The sequence below is a fragment of the Salvelinus namaycush genome, chromosome 6 (assembly GCF_016432855.1).
Source record: "Salvelinus namaycush isolate Seneca chromosome 6, SaNama_1.0, whole genome shotgun sequence".
NCBI classification, from domain to species: Eukaryota; Metazoa; Chordata; class Actinopteri; order Salmoniformes; family Salmonidae; genus Salvelinus; species Salvelinus namaycush.
In genome coordinates, this window is record NC_052312.1 from 35699872 (window position 1) to 35723210 (window position 23339).

A 23339-nucleotide genomic window follows, 5' to 3' on the forward strand; every position below is an offset into this window, starting at 1 on the left:
GTAATATCGAAGACGGCTGGCAACTGTCATGTTTTCTGATGTTTGTATAATTCTGTGGAGAGTAGATTTAATTCTGATTATAACTTCATTATTTTTTGTTTTGACAATGGCATCGACGTTGTTAACAATAACTGTTGTGAAGAGTTTCTCATACTGTACTCACACACACGTGAAGGTAAACATGCATACACACGCACGCGCACACACAAACACGCACGCACACACACACACTTTCACAAATTAGAGGGACACACTAGACTTTATCTCACTACAGTGTAGTTCTTTATTTTTACAGAGAATGAAAGACATTGTCTGACATGAACATTTAGCTACATTTAGGATTTATTTTTCTTTCCTAACAAAAGGTCACCTTTTAGGAGCATGGAAAATACGAGATAAATAGTGTCTTTGGTGACATACATATATAAACATACAAAGATAACTTAAATATATTACTTTTCTTACATAGTACCACTAATAATATATAATATGCACAAGTGCGCATGATATCATCTTCACTCCACTCCACTCATACTCATACAGATCTTTATCAAATGCAACATATACAATAACTCTCATCTGTCATTAAAAATAGAATTGCAATGTTTGAAATTCAAGTTGTGAGGAACTAACAACATTAAAGTGCTTTGCTCAGTTTGCTGTGACCCTAAAAGAGGCTTCTGACCTTAAGTATAATTAAATATTGAACGAGGAAAAACAGACTGGGATTGTGATGTGTCAGATCCCTGGCTAGGACGACTATACTGTAAGTACCTACACATACACACTCACATACAGTCACATACACACTCACATACACTCACATACACACTCACATACAGTCACATACACACTCACATACAGTCACATACAGACGTGAACACACAACACAATCTCCTGCATCTCTTTACAACATAGGTTAAGTTAACAATGGCAGGCGATGGCAGCGTTACTTTTAATGTAAGACTGATGGAGAGTGTTTCTCTTAACACACAAGGGGAGGTATTAGTGGTCAAAGGTCGTAAATAATCTGGTGGTACGCAGTTTACCCAGACAAAACACTCAGCTATGCTGCTAGGAAAGGCTACGGACCCGCCAGTGACACAACACTGACGTGTAATTACAACACAAAGAAAAAGTATAGCAAAAACAAAATGGCTCCAACAATAATCCAACAAACACAAGATTGGTTCCTGATTCTATATGTGGCCGCTCAGACACAAACACACACCTGTGACAGTGGTGGTTAAGAAGTCGAGAGATTCACCAAGGTTCTTAGCGTTTGAAAAGCCTTTTAATGGTCTGTCACGAGACATTGATTAGCTCCGTTACAGCAGAGACAATGGCACGTGTGTTTCACAAAGCCTTTGAACAGATTAGACTTAAAGAACCAATGAACCACTGAGTATGACCTGCGACCTGGCGTAGGTCATAATCTGAGATAGAAGTTGAGAGAGTGGTAGAGGGAGAGATGGTGAGATAGAGAGAGTGAGACAGAGAATCACTCCACGATTAAATGAGTTAACTCTAAAATAAAATAAAGCCCCAGTTTGGATTAAGACGATTCAGTTCAAAAAGACAAAAATAAGTCAAACAAAATGAAAGAGGATATGGATAGAGTAATATAAGACCACACTATAGTATGTAGATCACAAAAAAACAAAATGACTGTCAAGTATTGTCAGATATTTGGTGAATTTAAACCACTTGCCCAACTAACTTAATTAGTTATAGAATGATTTCATTGAGGCAACGCTGTGGTCAAAACAAAACAGTTAAAACTTGGACCCTAAAAGACTCTAGGCTGATTTTGGGTACTCCTGTGACTATAATTATGACACAGTAACCTAATAGTTACATAGCTATAGTCATAAATACATGAATGTATGACTAACGGCTGACCTGGTTTCTAACAGCAATAATAGCAACATCAGCAAGTCTGGATCGAAGTTATTGGAAAACAAATAGTATGAACGTTGAGGATTATATCAACTATTCTAATCCTCTGACATTGAGAATATGAAACATTTGAATGTGTTTCAAAGAGCCAGGCCGCATGATTATTATGGGTATTAAAGATGTCATAGAGACGTTGTTGCTTGTTTTTTCAGGTCGACAGACTCTGCACCTTTTGAAGGTTAGGCTAGTTTTTTGCATGCATGCTGAGTTGAAGTTGTTTTTGGTTATTTCTAGTGAGGGCATCCGGCCCACCATTTCAGAGACAGTTATAACAAGGGAAAATGGGAATCTCAGGGCATATCTTTTTTTTATGGTATTTCGTATCCAGATTTAAAATGTGGCACTCTGGCGCCCTTACTTTTGGTATCCGTGGTCTGTCATTACAAAGCCACAATGTAACAGTAGAGCACTTTGCTGTTGACTCTGTGCTAATTTAGACTAATTTGACATACTACAAGCATACAACGTAAAGTATTGTTGTATACACACTAAACTACTAGCGTTTTTAGGATCTCAGTATTCATAACTGACCGGATTATTATTGATAATGACAAAGTAAGGCTCTAAATATTCCTAGGCAGTACTATTGGTGGCAGATTTTGGGTTTGGGTTGGCAACTTGTGATGCTTTAGGTAGTAGTTATACGGTCCCCTGGGCAAGGCACGGTCAAGGTTTCTTTTGTTTATAAATACAGCAGACGATGTGTACCGCCTCGCCACCATGGTGGTACAACTAAAGAGATTAGGTCTGATTGGTTAAATTGCCGTAAACATAAAGTCGAGACTTAGTGGGAGAACTTAAGAATCACGTGAAGGGGATCATATTTCCCACTCAGACCCTGGGATAAGGGCAGCAGGACTGTTCACTGTGTTCAAGAGCCAACCAATAGATCTCACCTCTGAAATAGATCCGCAATGATTCATAATAAAAACATTGAAAATCTCCATCTTGTATAGGAACTGAGTCATTGAAATGTTTACCCTCTTCTTTCTCTTTCTATAAACAGTCTCTACTAGACGAGTCCAGAAGCAGAACTCCATCCAGCCACTGCTGAACTTGACTATTATGGCTGAATGCGGCTATCAAGGCTGTGGTCTGTTGAAACATATACTTCACAGAACCACAGACCGCTTCTGTCGGGAACATCATTGGCTGCAGATGAGAGAGGACTTACAGTAGGTTCTGTCTGTAAGGTCAGTGTCTGTGTCTGTAAGGTCAGTGTCTGTGTCTGCCCACAAATGGTTGCTGGTGGTCTGTAAATTAGAGGATTACCCCAGATATGTCAAACATGGTCCCTCAAATTGTCCTGGCAGATCTAAGGGGGCAGGGTTTAGGGTGGGGCAAAAGGGTTCATCGGGTGGTTTTGACGGGTCTTCAGGAATATATTCCCTCTGACAGGGATCTGATCCTAGCCCTGGTAGAAATCCACATGAGAGGCTTAAGTGTTTGATCAATGGGGCCAGAGCTAACTGCTGCTGTGGAGGTCATCAGGCCTTATACAGACACGTCCAGTAGCGCTGGCTTGTGTTAAGTAGAAAGACCGGTGGACGGGAGCATTTATTCTTACATTAACAGGATTAGGAAGTCAAACTGAGCCCCTTGCAGCTCTTTGATGAGTCAGGAGGCCGGGAGAAACACAAAGACTTTGACAAGACCCAAATGTTCAGAGGATCTCTGGGTGACAGGTATTCGTTCCCAGGGGTGGTTGGTGGTGGGAAGCGATGAGGCTTTCATTCATGTCAGATTCCTTCTTCTTAAACAGCATGATGCGTTTTTGAGATGTACAGAGGAGTAAGGCAAATGTCATTCAAAAAGTACAGAAATTGTAATTTCAGGATCTAAAAAAGGTGTGGACTACATCTAATACTAATGCAAAGGCTATCTGTGATACGTAAAATAGAGATAAATGTCTATATATTGAAGTTTGCTGGGGTGTTTATGTTTTAAGAGAAGAGAGGGAGAAGTATCCGTCAGTCGCTCATCCGTAACTATGCGGACTCCGGGGGTTAATGGGGGAGGAGTCTTCCCGTCCGCTCTGGCCAATCAGCTGATAGAGCCGGTGGCTGAGGTTCTGAACCTGGCAGGTTCCCAGGGCACACCCCACTCTCATCAGCTGGGGGTGGTGGTGACCCCGGAGCGACCCTGAGTGGGCATGGCGACGACCTCTTGACCCCGTCCGTTGTGGCTCCACGCCCTCCTCACGCCTCGCCCGTACCAGAGCTTCAAGATGGGCTGTGTTCATGACAGTGGGTGGTGTGTCTCTGCGGAGGTAGCCAGGCAGCCATTTTGGAGATCTGATGGAGTGGCTGGAGTCTGTTGGGCTGGCGAGTTCGGTGCCAGTTTCTGGAGTGAAGATCTCCTCCTCTCTCAGCGCATGAAGCTTCTTAAGCAGCTCCAACCTAGGAACACAGGAAAAAATAAGACGTCGTTAAGATTGATGTCTGTATCTTTCCACTCTGGTTCAATGCTGACCATTGAATCAGAGAAGTCATTTTAGAACTGGCCTAGTTATTCTCAGACTGATGTTAAGCACACTTCCAACAGCATTTATGTTGACACACACTGACAGTAAATGTTACACACATGGAATGGGCATGGTGAGGGTTGATGTGTCACCATCCTGTCTTAATGCATTTTAGAAGACTAATGGCCTTTCATCATAGGAACAAAACAACATGGGGACCTGGCTGCTGTCCATTTATTATGGTAATATCAACATACTGGACGTCACAACTATTGAGACTTCATGTTCACCTTAGCTAAAGCAAACAGACAGAGTGGCTCTGGAGATTTACTGACTACCCACTCAAGTGTCCACGGGACGGAGACATCACTAAGTTTCAGGAACAGCCTGTTTAGCAAACACATCTCAGATTGACTCTGGCTTTAGCGCTGAGGAGGAGGAGGCCCTGCCATCTGTTCTCTTCTTGATGATGACACTAGCTGCTCAACTCAAACTTGGCACTGGGGATGCTATTCTCTGAACTGTTGTGGGTGTGTTTGCTCAGAGGGCTCGAATTTGTGTCTCTGTGTCTTAGTTTGTTACAGATGCCATAAATAGGTAGAGGCTCATGCACCTGGCAGATGTCATATTGACGAAGCACTGGCCACAGTGAGTCAGGGAATTTCATTCTCAAAATGGCGCCAGTGGGTGTAGGTATATCAAGCCTCAATTATTTTAAGTAGTAAGTATGACTTTTGTGTGCTAAATGTCCTCCCATGTTAAAGTTAGAACAAGGAAGAAAAAACGTCCCTTTTGTATCCTTTTTCAATTTCAAAGAGCACAGAAACATTTCCACAGCATCAGGTTCTGACCGGCTTCCAACTGCTCTTTAGGAGAAGCAGTTAGTTGGCATACAGCGTAATTATAAAAAGAGCAGCGTTCTCCTTGTGAAACGCTGACTGGATTGTGAGAAATAACAAGGTAGGCCTGCTGTAGAATGCCACTATGCCAGTAGTAACCAACCAATCTCTGTACAGACACATTGAGAAGTGGCTATATTAATGAACAGTGTTCCAAACCCTTCTCTGCCTCCTCAAGGCGGTCTCTTAGTTAATGTGTTCAGTGCCTTGGCCAGGCTCTTGCCAAACATGTTGTTCGTGGTCAAAATTCTGCAGACCACAATCATGACTTTGAGCATTTATGGGTTTGTTCAACCAATTTAACCTCAAACTGAGTTTTCCGATGTGTTGCGGGCTTGAAGCCCAACATAACTAGCCAATCTAGCTACTTCACAAACAAAAACATAGTGCTATTCCAGCAACAGCACCATGACTGGTCAGTCAGTGAACGTTTCAAGGTAGCTATATTTGACATGTACACAGAGTTCCAACACAAAGAAAACACAATCACTTGTGTCTCCCTGTCATCCAGCCTGTTTGCCCGTACAGGGCAGGGCCCTGGTGCCTGGTGATGGTGGGTGTCACTGGTAACCACTGTGGTAATGTCGAGGGAGCACTATTTCCAGGAGCACCTAGTCATTCAGCTCTGTCCTGTGGCCATGGCATTGCCAAGTCACACCCGCCTTCTGTGCCAAACACCATGCTGACAGACAGGCACAAATTGTATTTGACTTCGCGGAAGAAGCTGCATTCATACAGTATACCGCATAAATACTGCAATGTGGTTGTTATAGAGATTTGGATAGTCTATATTCATTACAGTAAACTTGACCTTTCTGTACACAAAAAGGCTGAAATACAATCTTCTGTACAGGCTCATTCTTCTTTTGTGTTTGGAATCCATGGTGGAAAATGTGTTTCTCACACAGGAGGAAGGAGGAAACTTAATCCGTTCGGAAACAAGAGATGGTGAATAAACAAAGCAAAGGTAAAACAGCTCCAGAACAACTTCATTTGGGAGTCCCTGGACAAAAACAGGACTTATGGGGTGTGTAGACTGCCAGTACCAAACAATGCCCACTGAGCACACACTGGTTGAATCAATGTTGTTTGAAATGACGTTCAACCAACATGGAATAGATGTTGAATTGATGTCTGTGATCAGTGGGTGTGCTGTACCAAGCTTCACATCCATAAAATAATTGATAGATTTTATTGTACACCGGATAGGTGTAATCAAATGTGTTGTTTTACAGGGTCAGCCATAGTAGTACAGTGCCCCTGGAGCAAATTAGGATTAAGTGCCTTGCGCAAGGGCACATCAACAGACTTTCCACCTTGTCAGCTCAGATATTTGAACCAGCGACCTTTCGGTTAGTGGCCCAACACTAACCGCTAGTCTTCCTGCTGCCCTAAGACATTGTGTCAGTCCCAATCCACCCCATTGACCAAGTAGTTTGTGTGTGTTTGTGTGTGTGTGTTTCTAATGCCCATTTACACCCCTGGTAGAGCAGTAGTGGACTTTATGGCTCACTCAGCGCTGGAATCTCCCATAACACACCATGTCGCCCCGAGCCCGACCCAATGCAGCAGACAATGGCTGCTTCGCTAGTCAGGCTATTCTGGGCTGGCAGACAGCCATAAAGACCCTGTGATGTCGTTAAAAAACACATTTCTTGGAGAATTAGTAACTGGATGAAGGCGGAGAAGGAGAAAAAATAAAGAAAGAATGAGTCTGCTGTTTAAAGGAGGTTAAACGTGTTTGGGTTTCTGTGGGGTTCACCTCCCACCTATGGAGTTCTTGGCATGTCCTTTTGTCCTCCTCTCTGTTACACCATCTGACCGGACCGTTTTACTTCCACCTGACGCTGATGCCCTTAGACTTTTATATAGCTTTTATATAATGGCTTCACAAGCAAGTGTGAACTTGTCTGTTTCGTCCCTAGGGCCAGCCAGGACTCATTTGTATGTATCTGTGCTGGAGGGATCGGATGGATCTGAAGCGAGCGTTTTGGCCAAAGACTTTGGACTGGAGATGTGACTGTGAGTCAGTGTGCCCAATGCACATGCTCCTCTCCAGTTTCGTTGGGATGTTGTTCTGATCCCACAATAAGCCTTTTGGCCACCGTGTTCTAGCCCACAGCCAGGAGAAGGCAGCAGCACCATGTACTGTAGCCCGGCCCAACGTGAGAACTCTCTCACTGGATCACATCTGATCTGACAGCCCGTCTAATTTGGCTACTGAGAAAGTAATCCTGCAAATGGACAGTAATGGAGGTCTTTGTGATTGGCAGAGGATCAAAGATATCAGAGCTTCACATTCTTGGAAACATTCTTGGAAACATTCACTCACTCAACACTCGTTTTCAGCACCATCTGATCTGTGGACGATTATTAAAAAATATATATTGTAACAAATCCACCTACTTGCTCTGTAAAAGTCACATTTTCATTGGAGGGCATTAAGCTAAAATTCACTCAGCCTGGGGAACGGGCGGAGGGAGGGGGGTTTTGAGGGTTCGATAAAAGGGTAAGCTGATCCCAACTCCTTTGTGCTGCAGTGTGGTGTTATTCTTTCGTATTACTCCCACAGTTTAGACTGAGGTCTGGAATCACAACTGAGACCCACCAGTGGAACCACCACAATAGGGCGATTCCACGCCAGAGGGAGCGGGAAATATTTTTGGTATTTACATTTGAGCCATTTAGTCATATCCAGAGCGACTTACAAGAGCAATTAGGTATCTCAGATTGTTCTGACAATTCTCACATAGACACTTGATTGGGGGAAGGATGTTTAACACATTTTTTTTATTTCTATCACAAGCCATTTAAAAAAAAATCATGATGAAATTAGCCATTTTATAACCTTTTTAGTATACATGCCTCCTATAAGACCCTCTGATCTGTGAACTGTACATAATACAGACAACATCTGTCATTATACTCCTTATAGTGTTCTCTCTGAAATACACATTTTCACATTAATTTATTCAACATTAAAAATATTAATATTCATCTCAAAACTATCCTTTTTAGACATTCTCTTCAAACATGTAACATTTCCAGAGTGGGCTCTCTGGTACTTTTAATGATATGATCCATTTTATACATATAAATGGACATGATAGGTCATTAACCAATGCCAGCCTCATGTAGGATTGCACATTCAGCAAATCACCAGCAGAGGGAGATCCCTTTGAATCCATTTTCCCATTCACTGTGTTGGTGGTGCTCATAAAATTGATCATACCTTCAGAATTAGCAGAAAGCCCACACTGGAAATGTTATGTACTTATATATATTGTTCCAAACAATGTCTTAAAATAAACTAAATCAAAATGTGTCATTTTGAGATATTAATATTTGAATGTTGAATAAATTAATGTGATTATTTTTTGATTTCAGAATCTAGACATACACTACTTGTATAAAGTTTTAGAACACCTACTCATTCAATGGTTTTTCTTTATTTTTACTATTTTCTACATTGTAGAATAATAGTGAAGACATCAAAACTATGAAGTAACACATGTGGAATCATGTAACCAAAAATGTGTAAAACAAATCTAAATATATTTGAGATATTTCAAATAGCCACCCTTTGCCTTGATGACAGCTTTGCACACTCTTGGCATTCTCTCAACCAGCTTCACCTGGAATGCTATTCCAACAGTCTTGAATGAGTTCCCACATATGCTGAGCACTTGTTGGCTGCTTTTCCTTCACTCTGCGGTCCGACACATCCCAAACCATTTTGGTTACTACATGATTTCATATGTGTTATTTCATAGTTTGATGTCTTCACTATTATTCTACAATGTAGAAAATAGTAAAATAATAAAGAAAAACCCTTGAATGAGTAGGTGTTCTAAAACTTTGACCGGTAGTGTACTCCACATTTTAGAGCACACTATAAGGAGTATAATGACACCAAGATGTTAACTGTTCCATGTACAGTTCACGGATCGTAGGGTCTTACAGGAGGCATGTTTAGGTCTAAAAAGGACCTAAAATGGCTACTTTCATAATGATCTTCTCAAACATTGTTTGTGGTACAAATGTAAAAAGCATTTCAAACATCCTTTCCCCAATGAAGTTTCAATGTGAGAATTGCCAAAACAATATGAGATACCAAAAATATGTTCCGCTGGCGTGGAATCGCCGATGTCCCACCAGCCCCAACCTGATGCCCTCCTCTACCCCAGTAAGGCCCCCTCAGAGAAGGGTAAGCCTTGGCCAGCACCAGGCCCTTCATACATGCCTATACCCAGGGGGCTGGGGCCTACCATGGGGTGCCTTAATCAACAGTAAATGTGGCACATTCATACATAATCCTCGCCAGGCCCCATGCAGCTAACAGAGGACAGATTGTGTTCTCAGTAAGGAGACAGAAATAAGCAAAGGGCGATTTATTTGTGAATGAACCCTTGCTGCCGCTTGTTCTCCATGTGTTGGTGGTTTTATAACCTCTTGTGTTGACGATAAGTACGTGCTGAGGGGTGATTTAGCACTTTCCTCATCATGCACTGCATTGGGTGAAAGTGTACACAGTTGCTAAAGTCCATGGCTTGAAAGAACGACTGCCACATATCCACTTAAGTGTGGACTTAAGTGTGTAGTGGTTTGGGAATTGGGAGACGGACTTCAAACCACACAGTGGTTCCAATTGTACTGAGGCGGCCACTCACAGCTGCAGTGCTGACTCCTGATTGAGGCCTGATCTCCATCGCTACTGTAGGTATCCATCCACACTACAAATGACTGTACTTAGCTAGAATAGCACCTACATTTTTCTCAACCACCAATAGAACATGAAACAGGAGTTTAGTCCTTCTCTCCTCAGACCTCAGAGCTCCATCTGTGTTCATTCTTCAGCCTTTATCCTGTGTTCTTTCTTTAACACTGACAGTATACACACAGACAGACAGATATACTGTACAAGGGTTGTCACGATTCCAGTATTGCGATAGTCAGAAGTATCGTGGCAAGGAAACAAAACACGAAGCGGATTTAATTTCTTGTCACCTAGAGTCACATTAGCTAATTTTGCAATCTATAGCACTCAAAATTTCACGTAAAGTAGGTTTTTATTGTACCATAGAGTTTTGTCTAATTCGTGTTTTCTTTTTTGCCATGGAAAATCTGGTATCGTAGTATCTCAAGACTGGTATCGTGACAACCCTAATCCATACACACACACACACACACACACAAGCATTTTGCCATGGTCAGGCTATCAGTGCAGAGTGGAAGCATTTTCTTTATAGATGTGGACGGTGGAATTTAGGTCTTAGCCACTAATCCACTGTGGAATTCTGAGCTGCCTGGTGGGAGACTGGTTCCCTCTCTTCTTTAGGCCTGGTCGTATTGACCCCCACGGAGCAGGGAGAGAGAGAAGGAGAAAGAGAGAGGGAGGGACGGAGGGTCATGGCAGTGTTTATATGGTGGATACATTACATCTCTATACATCGCCAGTCCAGACCTCTGTTTACAGTGTGGCCCACATCAGAGCAGCCATGCTTCCTCAGAGCAGAGGTCTGACCTCAGAGCCATACTTACTGCCTCTCACAGAGCCATACATACTGCCTCTCACAGAGCCATACTTACTGCCTCTCACAGAGCGATCTACAGGGCCAGCCAGGGTTATATCAGACTGAGGCACGCAAAGTGTATTTAAGTACCTAAAATAGATAACTGGAGTAAAGTTGAAGTATTTATGAGCCATATTAGTCAAGGTAATGTTCATGTTATGTCTTTGATATTGTATAAGCATGTCTATAAATCTATATGAAGTTACTGTATGTAGAGTTATAAAATCTATCACCATCTGACGGATGCAAAGAGCATCTGATATATTCCTCAGAAGACAATAGTATGTCCTCTGGGTGGTGGATGATGATGCAATGTGCCTGTTTCTGGGGTAAATATTGTGTTTGGACAATGGATGGGTGTTGACGTCTGAATTGCATGCAGGCGGCTTGGCCCTGACACTTGCCCCATATGGGTTGACAGAGGGAGTTAATGATTTAGGAGGAGGATGGACAAACGGGAAAAACATAGTTTTTTTTCTGTCCAGTTGGGATCCTGAGCAAATTCACACCCACAATACACACAGACTCAAATACACACAGACTCAAATACACACAGTCTCAAATACACACAACCTCAACTACACACAGACTCAAATACACGCAGACAGACCAGTAGTCTACACATACACAGTCCCTCTTTCTAAAGAGAATATACTTTACACTAACACACACCCTCAATACACAAACTGTGTTCATCCTGTCTGGGATGTCTGACATGTCATATCATTGACCTCTGTCCCAGACTGTGTGGAAGTAGTGGGTCATCATGGCAACAAGCACATTACAGCAAATCAGCTGCAGTAACATGCCACTGTCTGGGGTGCCCTGCATCCCACTGCTGGAATCCACAATGTAAAACTGCTTTGTCTCTAAAGCCATATTTAAGCCATATTGGTTTGGCTCTGGCCTTCAACTATTTTCTCTCAAGCTGTTACTATTTGTAAAATGAAGGGTATACTTTGTATTGTGAATGGCCTAGAGCAAGGGTGTTAAAAGAAATGCCCCACGGGCCGTCCATGATCAGAACATAAAACACTTTATCGGTACATAGAAACAATGACCAAATACACCCATCACACCTCAGTCTGAAAAGGGGAAAGAGAGGAGGAGCAATGAGGCCTGTGTTACTGTTATCAGCCTGTGATGGGATCATCATGTGTGATGGGAAGGACAGAGCGTTTGGTATGGAGGGAAGAAAAAGTGGGACATTTACTAAGTAAATAAATAGATAAAAGGAGGGAAGAAGGCAGAGAGAGAAACCATAATTAAAGAGGGAGAGAGAAGAGAGAAACCAGAATTGGAGAGAGAGTGAGGAAAAAGAGAGAGGACATTATGAATCACCCTTCCATCACCAAGGGAACATCCCGAGGGGATTTCTAGGAACGATAACCCCTCACACAGCCACAGCTTGGACAAGACAAACAGACTCCCTCTTAATGAACTGTTTGTTTTTGAAAAGCTGCTGTGTTCACTCAAATACACTGATAGAGAGCACTGATGCAACCACAATCACATCCACCATTACCCACACATTCTGCCCCTGCTGTTTTAAATGGAAATTTAGTTCTGAGAGATTTAAATCTTAACAACCATTGGGAACAACCGTGGTCCCGTGTGGCTCAGTTGGTAGAGCATGGCGCTTGCAACGCCAGGGTTGTGGGTTCATTCCCCACGGGGGGACCAGGATGAATATGTATGAACTTTCCAATTTGTAAGTCGCTCTGGATAAGAGCGTCTGCTAAATGACTTAAATGTAAATGGAAGCAGAAATAGCCCAACCCTGCTGGGAGCTCAGACTGACATAAACAGAGAGGTGTTTGAGTCATGCTTCCCTTTGCTTTGATTTGATTTCAGCAGCAGGTGTTTGTCAATGCGCAGACACACAGGCACACAGACACACACGCGCACACACACCTGTAGACAGAGGTTGTTGAGCTAAGTCCGAACCTCCAGCGTTGGGGCCCTCCTGTCAGAATAGGGTCACCTTATAAGGAGACTGTTGTCTGGCACATCCATCTCAGCCCTGCCAATCTAGTCCATGCAGGGTAAAAACAACCCTCTTTTTCCACATCCTCATAAGTCAATAACCTCAATTACGGGCCATAAAGACTTGTCAGTCCATTCATGGATGCACGTCAGCAAAACGTGACATTTATCACTTTTATGTTGAATGTTGATACTCCTAAAATGGTGAGTCTGAGTGCAGATACAGTGCCTTCGGAAATTATTCAGACCCCTTGACTTTTTCCACATTTTGTTAAGTTACAGCCTTATTCTAAAATGGATTTAAAAAATAATAATCCTCAGCAATCTACACACAACACCGCATAATGACAAAGTGAAAAAAGGGTTTTAGAGATTTTTGCAAATATATATATATATTTTTTTTAAACGTATTTATAGAAGTATTCAGACCCTTTGCTATGAGACACGAAATTGTGCTCAGGTGCATACTGTTTCCATTGATCATCCTTGAGATGTTTCTTGATTGAAGTCCACCTGTGATAAATTAAATTGATTGTACATGATTTTGAAAGGCACACACCTGTCTATATAAGGTCCCACAGTTGACAGTGCATGTCAGAGCAAAAACCAAGCTATGAGGTCGAAGGAATTGTCCGTAAAGCTCAGAGACAGGATGTGTCGAAGCACAGATCTGGGGAAGTGTACCAAAAAATGTCTGCAGCATTGAAGGCTCTTCCTAGAGCTGGCCGCCTGGCCAAACTGAGAAATTGGGGGAGAAGGGCCTTGGTCAGGGAGGTGACCAAGAACCTGATGGTCACTCTGACAGAGCTCTAGACTTCTTCTATGGAGATGGGAGAACCTTTCAGAAGGACAACCATCTCTGCAGCACTCCACCAATAAGGCCTTTACCATCTCTGAAGCCACTCCTCAGTAAAAAGGCACATGATAGCCCGCTTGGAGTTTGCCAAAAGGCACAATACAGACTCTCAGACCATGAGAAACAATATTTTCTGGTCTGATGTAATGATGGGTTGCGCCGTGGCGGAGATCTTTGTGGGCTATACTCGGCCTTGTCTCAGGATGGTAAGTTGGTGGTTGAAGATATCCCTCTAGTGGTGTGGGGGCTGTGCTTTGGCAAAGTGGGTGGGGTTATATCCTTCCTGTTTGGCCCTGTCCGGGGGTATTGTCGGATGGGGCCACAGTGTCTCCTGACCCCTCCTGTCTCAGCCTCCAGTATTTATGCTGCCTTAGTTTATGTGTCGGGGGGCTAGGGTCAGTTTGTTATATCTGGAGTACTTGTGCTGTCTTATCCGGTGTCCTGTGTGAATTTAAGTATGCTCTCTCTAATTCTCTCTTTCTCTCTTTCTTTCTCTCTCTCGGAGGAACTGAGCCCTAGGACCATGCCTCAGGACTACCTGGCATGATGACTCCTTGCTGTCCCCAGTCCACCTGGCCGTGCTGCTGCTCCAGTTTCAACTGTTCTGCCTGCGGCTATGGAACCCTGACCTGTTCACCGGATGTGCTACCTGTCCCAGACCTGCTGTTTTCAACTCTCTAGAGACCGCAAGAGCGGTAGAGATACTTTTAATGATCGGCTATGAAAAGCCAACTGACATTTACTCCTGAGGTGCTGACTTGCTGCACCCTTGACAACTACTGTGATTATTATTATTTGACCATGCTGGTCATTTATGAACATTTGAACATCTTGGCCATGTTCTGTTATAATCTCCACCCGGCACAGCCAGAAGAGGACTGGCCACCCCTCATAGCCTGGTTCCTCTCTAGGTTTATTCCTAGGTTTTGGCCTTTCTAGGGAGTTTTTCCTAGCCACCGTGCTTCTTCACCTGCATTGCTTGCTGTTTGGGGTTTTAGGCTGGGTTTCTGTACAGCACTTTGAGATATCAGCTGATGTACGAAGGGCTATATAAATAAATTTGATTTGATTTGATGTAACATAGATTGAACTCTTTGGCCTCAATGCCAAGCGTCACGTCTGGAGGAAACCTGGCACCATCCCTACGGTGAAGCATGGTGATGGCAGCTTCATGCTGTGGGGATGTTTTTCAGCGGCAGGGACAGGGAGACAAGTCAGAATCGAGGCAAAAATGAACGGAGCAAAGTACAGAGAGATCCTTGATGAAAACCTGCTCCAGAGCACTCAGGATCTCAGACTGGGGCGAAGTTTCACCTTCCTACAGGACAACGACCCTAAGGAGACAGCCAAGGGTCGGCAGGTAGCCTAGTGGTTAGAGCGTTGGACTAGTAACCGAAAGGTTGGACTAGTAACCGAAACGTTGACAGATCAAATCCCAGAGCTGACAAGGTAAAAATCTGTCGTTCTGCCACTGAACAGGGCAGTTAACCCACTGTTCCTAGGCCGTCATTGAAAATAAGAATTTGTTCTTAACTGACTTGCCGAGTTAAATAAAGGTTTTAAAAAATGGAAAAGACAATGCAGGAGTAGCTTCGGGACAAGTCTCTGAATGTTCTTGAGTGGCCTAGGCAGAGCCCGGATTTGAACCCGATCTAACATCTCTGGAGAGACCTTGTCACGTTCCTGACCTGTTTTCTGTTGTTTTGTATGTGTTTAGTTGGTCAGGGCGTGAGTTGGGGTGGGTATTCTATGTTGTGTGTCTAGTTCGTCTGTTTCTGTGTTCAGCCTAATATGGTTCTCAATCAGAGACAGCTGTCAATCGTTGTCCCTGATTGAGAATCATATAAAGGTGGCTTGTTTTGTGTTGGGGATTGTGGGTGGTTGTTTCCTGTCTCTGTGTTTGTGTTCTGCACCAGATAGGACTGTCTCGGCTTTCACGTTTGTTATTTTGTTATTTGTTAATGTTCATTGTTTATTGTTTAATTAAACATGTTGAACACTAACTGCGCTGCATTTTGGTCCTCTCCTTCATCCCAGGAAGAAAGCCGTTACAGACCTGAAAATAGCTGTGCAGCAATGCTTCCCATCCAACCTGACAGAGCTTGAGATGATCTGTATAGAAAAATGGGAGAAACTCCCCAAATACAGGTGTGCCAAGCTTGTAGCGTCATACCCAAGAAGACTCGAGGCTGTAATCGCTGCCAAAGGTGCTTCAACAAAGTACTGAGTAAAGGGTCTGAATACTTATGTAAATGTGATATTTCCATTTTTTATAAATTTGCAAAAATTACAATTTTTGCTTTGTCATTATGGGGTATTGTGTGTAGATTAATGAGGGGGAAAAAACGATTTAATACATTTTAGAATAAGGCTGTAACCTAACAAAATGTTGAAAAGGTCGAGGGGTCTGAATACTTTCCGAAGGCAATGTATAAAGCAAAATAACAGTGGTGTCACTGACCTAGTAACAATATGAATAAGTCTCAACAAATGATCATCTCCAGATCCCTTGGTTGATCATGTCTGAGTTACCAGGCCAACAACACAACTCATGGACATTTTTTGGAACCTGTCAGCGCTAACCCACATTAGAGGAACATCTAGATACAACCAAGTGGCTTACTACATTTGCCCCAAAAAATGACTAACAGGTGAAAATGTTCCTCTTTTAGCTTTGAACATCCCAGATTTCTATGTAAAGGCATGGCTCTTGGTGAAGGTAATCATGTGTTTTAATTGGTTTCTCTCATTGATAGAGTCCAGGTTCCTGTCAGTCTCCCACCAGAAGAGGGCATGCAGACACTGACTCTACCCTCTGCTATAGCTCTCACTGCACTAAAACACACCAGAGACTGGAGTCTTCACTAGTGCACTTCTCCTTCACTTTGAACAGGCACGTCTGCCCACCCAATGAAATAGGAAATGGGTATTATTGACCAATTCCCTGTGATCTTGGGATTTTACTACCATGTCACACACAGAAGAATAGCAGAGTGGGAAAATACAAGTGCCACTCATTACAGTATTACAGTACAGTAGCCAATGGCAAACAATTCGGGGAATTCAGCAAATGCCAACACGAGGAGGACTGTTTTTTCCACCTCTGCTATCATATGTCCCACATGAGGTCATATATACTGCTGTGTTAGGAATGTGACCTCATGTGACCTCAAACTACTAAAACCAAACCTAATTTGTAAGACAAACACACAACCATATATCTGTTGCATTCCAAAATATAGTCATATGTCAATAAGATAAAGTAGATAGTTTGGCGCAATAAACCTTGACTTTGAACACTGACGCAAGTAGCTAGCACTTTCGTTTAGGGACCTACTACGAACTGTACGGAAGTCTTTCATGAATACTGCCATATTTGATGTAACATGTATCTACATGGGTAATATATCAATCAAATACTTAACAGTGTGTAATAACGCGCCTAACCTGCGCTTCAGTTTGTGTTTGTAGCGCAGTGTGTACAAATATGATGCAATGACGGTCGTATTGTCCTCTGTCCCATTAGTTAAGTTTTGAGTTTTTGGACTAAATTCAGTTGCATCATATAAGAACACACATTCTGAAGAGTACGCTTTATTATGCAGATGGAATAAATGCATAATTTCGTCATGGTGCCCATTTTTCAACATAGTGGTCATGGATAAGATAGCACTCGTTATCCTACACTATCATGCACTTTAAGTCAACACAAGTGTTTAAATCCCATAACAGACCTAGCCCAATGGAGAGAGCAGTGCAAACCAGACTGCGCAAAGCGAGCATGGATGAACTCTCAATCCATTCTAATAACAGGGATTCCCCTCAAACGTTTCCACATTGTCATATCATAACTACAGAGTCCCCTGGTTATCCAAGCGGGAGCGCACGTTCCGTGTATCACGTCTGTCTTGCTCTGACCTTGCCGGCCAGGACTACTCTCTATCCGTTATCTCCCCGACACAACACCTTGACTGAACAAACACTTCAGAGTACTTTATGCAATTAACAGTGACATTATTTATTAAGTGGTTCATCGGTTTGTGGTTGGACAGTGTGATTTCATTTAAAAAAACAGTAGGCTAAAAAAAGGTGTACGTCAATTCACCAAACACCGGCAAAGTCGTTGGACATTCGAGAATAACCAATTTCATAATAATGCATCTCATCCATCACTGTATTTTCCGAATCCTGGAATAAAATAAGACTACATGTAGCCTATATTTGAATTAGACTTCCTATTGAAATAGCACGAGCTTTTATATATCCAATGTTCTCTCCACAAGAACATTTCTGTTCAATAATCATCACTTCCAGAAAGGACCACTCTTAGAAAGTGAAAGAGAAGGAACTGGAACGCACGTTCAATATAGGAAGGTCATGTAAGGTCTTTCTTTTTACCTGTTTCGCTCTAGACGGTCTGCGACCGGGAGAGCCAGGAGCTGCTGGAGGGAGAGTAGGCTGATGCAATACACAGTAACCGGCAGAAGTGAACGCATCTCGGGACGAGTTCTCACACACACCCCTTGGGAAGGAGGGTGTTCCCAAACCACCTGGACGATGTTCAACTCCCGGGGAAGAATAAATTCCAAAATGTTTTGGTATTTAGGCTAGTACTGATATCCAGGCAACAATGCGTGAGACAGTCAAATAATCCTGTGATAAACAGAGAATAAAAAAAGTTAAGAAAAGTAAATACAATTGTATAATTTGATCAGGATATTGATTAGGTTATATTATAGAAATATGCAAGAAATACAGTTATTTTGCAACAAATATTCAAGAGTGCCTGTGGGACACCTGCAAGTGCATTATTCACTCACTATTCAGTAGCCTAATCATGTGTACAAAGTGTACGAACCACTCTATGTGTGGCCAATTGAAAGCTATGCATAAAGAAACCTCAAGCACTAAAGAAAACGTTTTTAAAAATATATCCAGCTACACCCATTTTTCATATTTTACACAAAAATTATATTGCATTTCAAAATATAGCTATAATAACTTATATAAAATAGTACATTTTATGAATGTTAGTAATATCTTACGTATATGAGGATTTTCAGAATATTCTCGTAGGTCTACACGGATCTAACAAGTGTTGGTCAAGATGAAGTTCTCAGATTCAACTTCTGAAGTTGAGCGAGATGACATTGTGCGTATAAATATTGAGTGGGCGGGACTCATTCTGCACCGGTGTACCTGATAGGCTCCGTGGTTTGGTCGGATAATTTATTCTTCATTCACTAAATGATATGGATGTGTGCATGTTGAAGTGTGCTATTTACAACTATGCTGTTGTTGGTTTTGGTGGCAAATGCCAACTGAAATGCCAAAATGATGATGGTTCTTGACTGGTCAAAGACCTTGCAAGAACTTAGTTATAGATATTCATATTTAAGATCGATTTTAAGAAAGATCCATACTAATCCTTAACCAACCATTGATCCAAACGTTCTTTTATTAACAATTTCCCATACTATATGCCATACAAACAAACGGTGGCATATTCTCAAATTTATTTTCTCAGACCTCTATCATGTGTTTTTCACCCCCTCCCTTTCCCTTCTCTCTTATCTTTGCCTTCAACACTAAGTGAGCCTGAGGGATACGTATAGATAGTTCTCTTTCAGATTCCTCTGAATTTTGGACAGACACACCCATGGCTACACATTCTAAGTACTGCCCAATGTGCTATTGATACATTAGATTGCTTCCTGATTATGCCACAAACATTTATTTATTATACATTTTCCAGAACTATAAGGAAGTATGACCTCACAAAGAGTACCATGTGACCTATGATAATGAGTGGTTACAGTGGCTATCATACAGATTGATGCCTCCAGTGCTATACAGATCACATACAGCTAATTTGTTTAGGACATTTTCTCCCTGTATACAATGAGGATGTTGTCATTTGTGTTTAGTAACCTTACTACGGTGTTGTAGATGTGTCAGTCACGTGTTTAGACTCGTATATCCTAAAATGGACTCACACGAGTCATATTCCACTCAGTGTCCGTTGGGAAAGTGGGCGAGTCTGTATTGTCTCTGAGCTTAGCAAGCATGAACACCTGCGCACTATCCTGTTTGTGACATGTTTTATTAATTAGGCTGCATAGTCATAATGTACATACCTGATTCACACAAAACACAGATGAGAGTTATGTAGTTACGCAACCATCATTTCAGAGAAAACAGACCAAATGTTGAGTGTCTTTCCCAGTTTAGGAGAGCCCCTTGAGCTTCAGCTTGGGTTAATATAAACTATAGAGTGGGGAAAGTAAATATAGGGATTATAGGTCTGAAACAGAGCACCCCTGAAGAATCACATACATCTTGTCTGTTAAATTAGTCAGACAGTTTTCCACATTTTGAACCCCCCCCCCCTCTCTCTCTGTTATGAATTGTGTTTTAAAGCAATGTTCATTTCTCGCCAAATCGTCTGACTGCTGCCAATTTCCCAGTTTCTCACCCTCCACTGTTGTCACTGTGTGTATTCCAGCAGTGTTGAAGGCTTTGAAGTCCTCCATTAGTCTCTCATAATCATTATAATAACATTAGTATCAGTGCCCACACAGGTAATAGCCACTAGCAGCCTAATCCAGCCTGGGCTGAAGTTAAAGGATCCACTCCCTATAATCTATTATAATCTCTGGTTTGGTGTTATTTTCCCAGGGGGATCATAACAATGACACAGTAAACCAATCAGGAAGTCAATTCACCTTCTTCTTAACCTCAAAAGGCATCAGACAGGTCTAGCCTGTTACAGTGTTTGGTAAAAATGTACATTATATCATACATTACCCATCCATAAGCATGTTATAAACATGACATTATAGCTACATAGAGCATTGTGATGTTCTGACCCTAATGAATGAGACATGTAATTCTCCTACTCTGTAGATGGCAATTAAAATTTGACCAAAGGTGAGTTCCCAATCAAGTTTTTTTTTAAGAGACAAAAAGTCCAATAGTATATAACTTCACCCTTGCAAAACCAAGAGATTAATATTAACCGCAAGGATTCCGCAATGCATTACAGGTATCTGAATTGGTAACTGATTGATTCAAACTGAGGTTAGGATGTATTGGATATCAAAGCTGGACAGCTCTACCAGGATTTTGACCCATTTATGTAACAATGAGCAGGCATCATGTGACATCAGGCCTGTGAAGCAGTGCCCTCAGTGTACTGATGAACAGAGGGGTTACCGCCTGGTTTGATCTCTCAATCATGCACTGGCGTTACTGGTTGTGTAATAATGTGGCAATTAGTGCCCATGAGTAATAGTTCTATGCAGCACACACTGTGCTTGAAAAGATCCTCCAACTTTTACTCACTCTGGCTTTGAAATGGACCGACAGAGCGCCATGATGTCCTGTCGAAACAATGTCGTGGTCAAGCGATCAAAGGACATGGATCTGTGATTGTGCGACGCTGCTTTCTTTTTATATATATATACATATCATTTAAAACAAGGTACACATACAAAATTATGCACTTGGTTAAGAATCATCGAGGTTAAACACCAAAAAGTCTACAACTTATTTCCATTGTGGTCCTCATTTTTATGATAGCACGTAGAAAGTTTGGCATGTACCAGGATAAAAAACAAGCAGGCAAAATGGCAGGCAAATTGGTTATTTAGTCATAAAAACACAACATATCCATACTATACACAAAGGAACGTTATTTAGTCATCATCAATGGGCTTGGAGGGAATTCTCACAGAGGCACACTATCCAATAACCAGGATTTCACCTTCCAAATTTGAATTGCCATCTACAGAGTAGGAGAATTACATGTCTCATTCATTAGGGTCAGAACATCACAATGCTCTATAAACACACTACATGTACAATAATTCCTATTTCTCATACTTTATTAAAAACCACCATCACCGCTTCCACCCTCCCAAGGCTAGCCAACCAGGACATAGTGAGGGGATCCCCTGAATGACACAAACAGGAAGGGTTTTATACAAAAGGTCACACCCTTAAATAACAATCACACACACTTGGCGCAGGCAGACCAACAAGCATGCGTTCAAAATAGGTCGACGGTTCTAACCCTTTACACTAGCATAGTCAAAATGAGTGCATTAGCTAGCCCTTTCTTACCACGTACCTTAGTGGCCATACTCCCCCTCCGATGTTGCCATCTAGTGTACATTCTAAGTAATTGCCTACTGTTTTGGCTGTGAGTACCTCTCTTGCTAGCTGTACCCTGATGCCTGAGGACTTGCTAAGTTTCAATTTAGACCCCAACAGAATTGCTTCTGTTTTGCCGAGATGCAGAGATAGCTTGTTGTCTATGAGCCATGCATTGATGTTAGTGAGCTCTGCATTCAGTATACTCTGCAGTGTGGTTTGGTTTTTGTGAGACACCAGGAGTGCAGAATCCTCTTCATACAGAAACAGGTTACATGAGTAAGCATCCTTTATATCATTAATGTACAGCAGGAATAACAGAGGCCCTAGCATGCTCCCCTGTGGCACGCCACAGTTTATGGGTAGCCTCGGAGGGAAAACCATTTCCCTCTACCACTTGTTCCCTCCCCAACAAGTAGGTCTCAACCCATTCAAGAGTGGTACTGCTCAACCTCCTCTCTTCTTGTCTCAGCCGATGTGACATTTTTGGGGTCACAGACTGGCTGATTGGCTGTGTAAACGTTCTGAAATTGCAAAATGTTTTACTATGATTTCATTGGAGCCCTTATAAACAGAGACTCCCCAGGGCAAAACAGAACATATTACACACCATAATCTGTGTAGAAATCATCTGTGCTATCTAATGTTGTGTACACAGGGGGGTCAGGGGATATGTCTGCTTATGGTTTCTGAACAGGAAGCACCACATAAATAAATTACAGAGCTGAAGTGTTCTGATCATTTCTCTCAAAGTAGGTGGCTTCGTTGCGAAACAGCTTAATCATTTTAGTACCAGTAATGTGCATTCAATTGGCGGAGAAGATGTGCACACAAACAAACAACACCTGTGGGCTGGGGGAAGATTTATGGAGTTTCCCAGAGTCCAAAAGTTCCCCCCTGTTTCTGAGAAAACCTCTTGATAGATCCCTAAAAAAAAATTCTACGGATATAGTACTTCCTTTTCCGTATGTACTGCAAAAAGTTACAGTATAACCCAACCCACTAGGCACAGACATCAATTCAACGTCTATTCCACGTTGGGTCAACATAATTTCATTGAAATGACGAGGAAACAACTTTGATTCAATTAGTGTTTTACCCAATACCTGCTTTTCTTCCTTACACAGCAACGATCATAACTCAAGAATGATTTCTCAAATATTAATTTCTACTTTATTCCATCTTCCAAAAATTCCATGTGCATCTATTCATTCATCCATCAATTTACTCATATATTAATTTACTTCCTGCTTTTTCTGTCATTTCACTTAGTTTGAGTTTATTTTATTTTATTTTTACAGGGACAGTGCACATTAATCAACGTGTCAGGTTTTAGCCAGCCGGCTAATTTTCAACCGCAGTCCCTGGGCAGGTTATTAAAAACAATTACAATATAGACAATCATTGAGCAGTGAGCACACACAGAGCAACATAGGACAAGCAAGACA

General features: G+C 42.0%; 1 protein-coding gene across 1 annotated transcript; it reads right to left on the minus strand.

The window, feature by feature from the left end:
• Nucleotides 1–259: 259 nt before the first annotated feature.
• adm2a (adrenomedullin 2a) lies at nucleotides 260–18864 on the minus strand. The gene is made up of 3 exons (XM_038996432.1): nucleotides 18783–18864; nucleotides 18136–18390; nucleotides 260–4358 (listed from the first exon to the last, which is right to left on the minus strand). The coding sequence occupies exons 2-3, from the start codon at nucleotides 18231–18233 to the stop codon at nucleotides 3938–3940; spliced, it is 519 nt and encodes a 172-aa protein (XP_038852360.1). The 5' UTR covers nucleotides 18234–18390; nucleotides 18783–18864; the 3' UTR covers nucleotides 260–3937.
• Between the last annotated feature and the right edge of the window lie 4475 nt (nucleotides 18865–23339).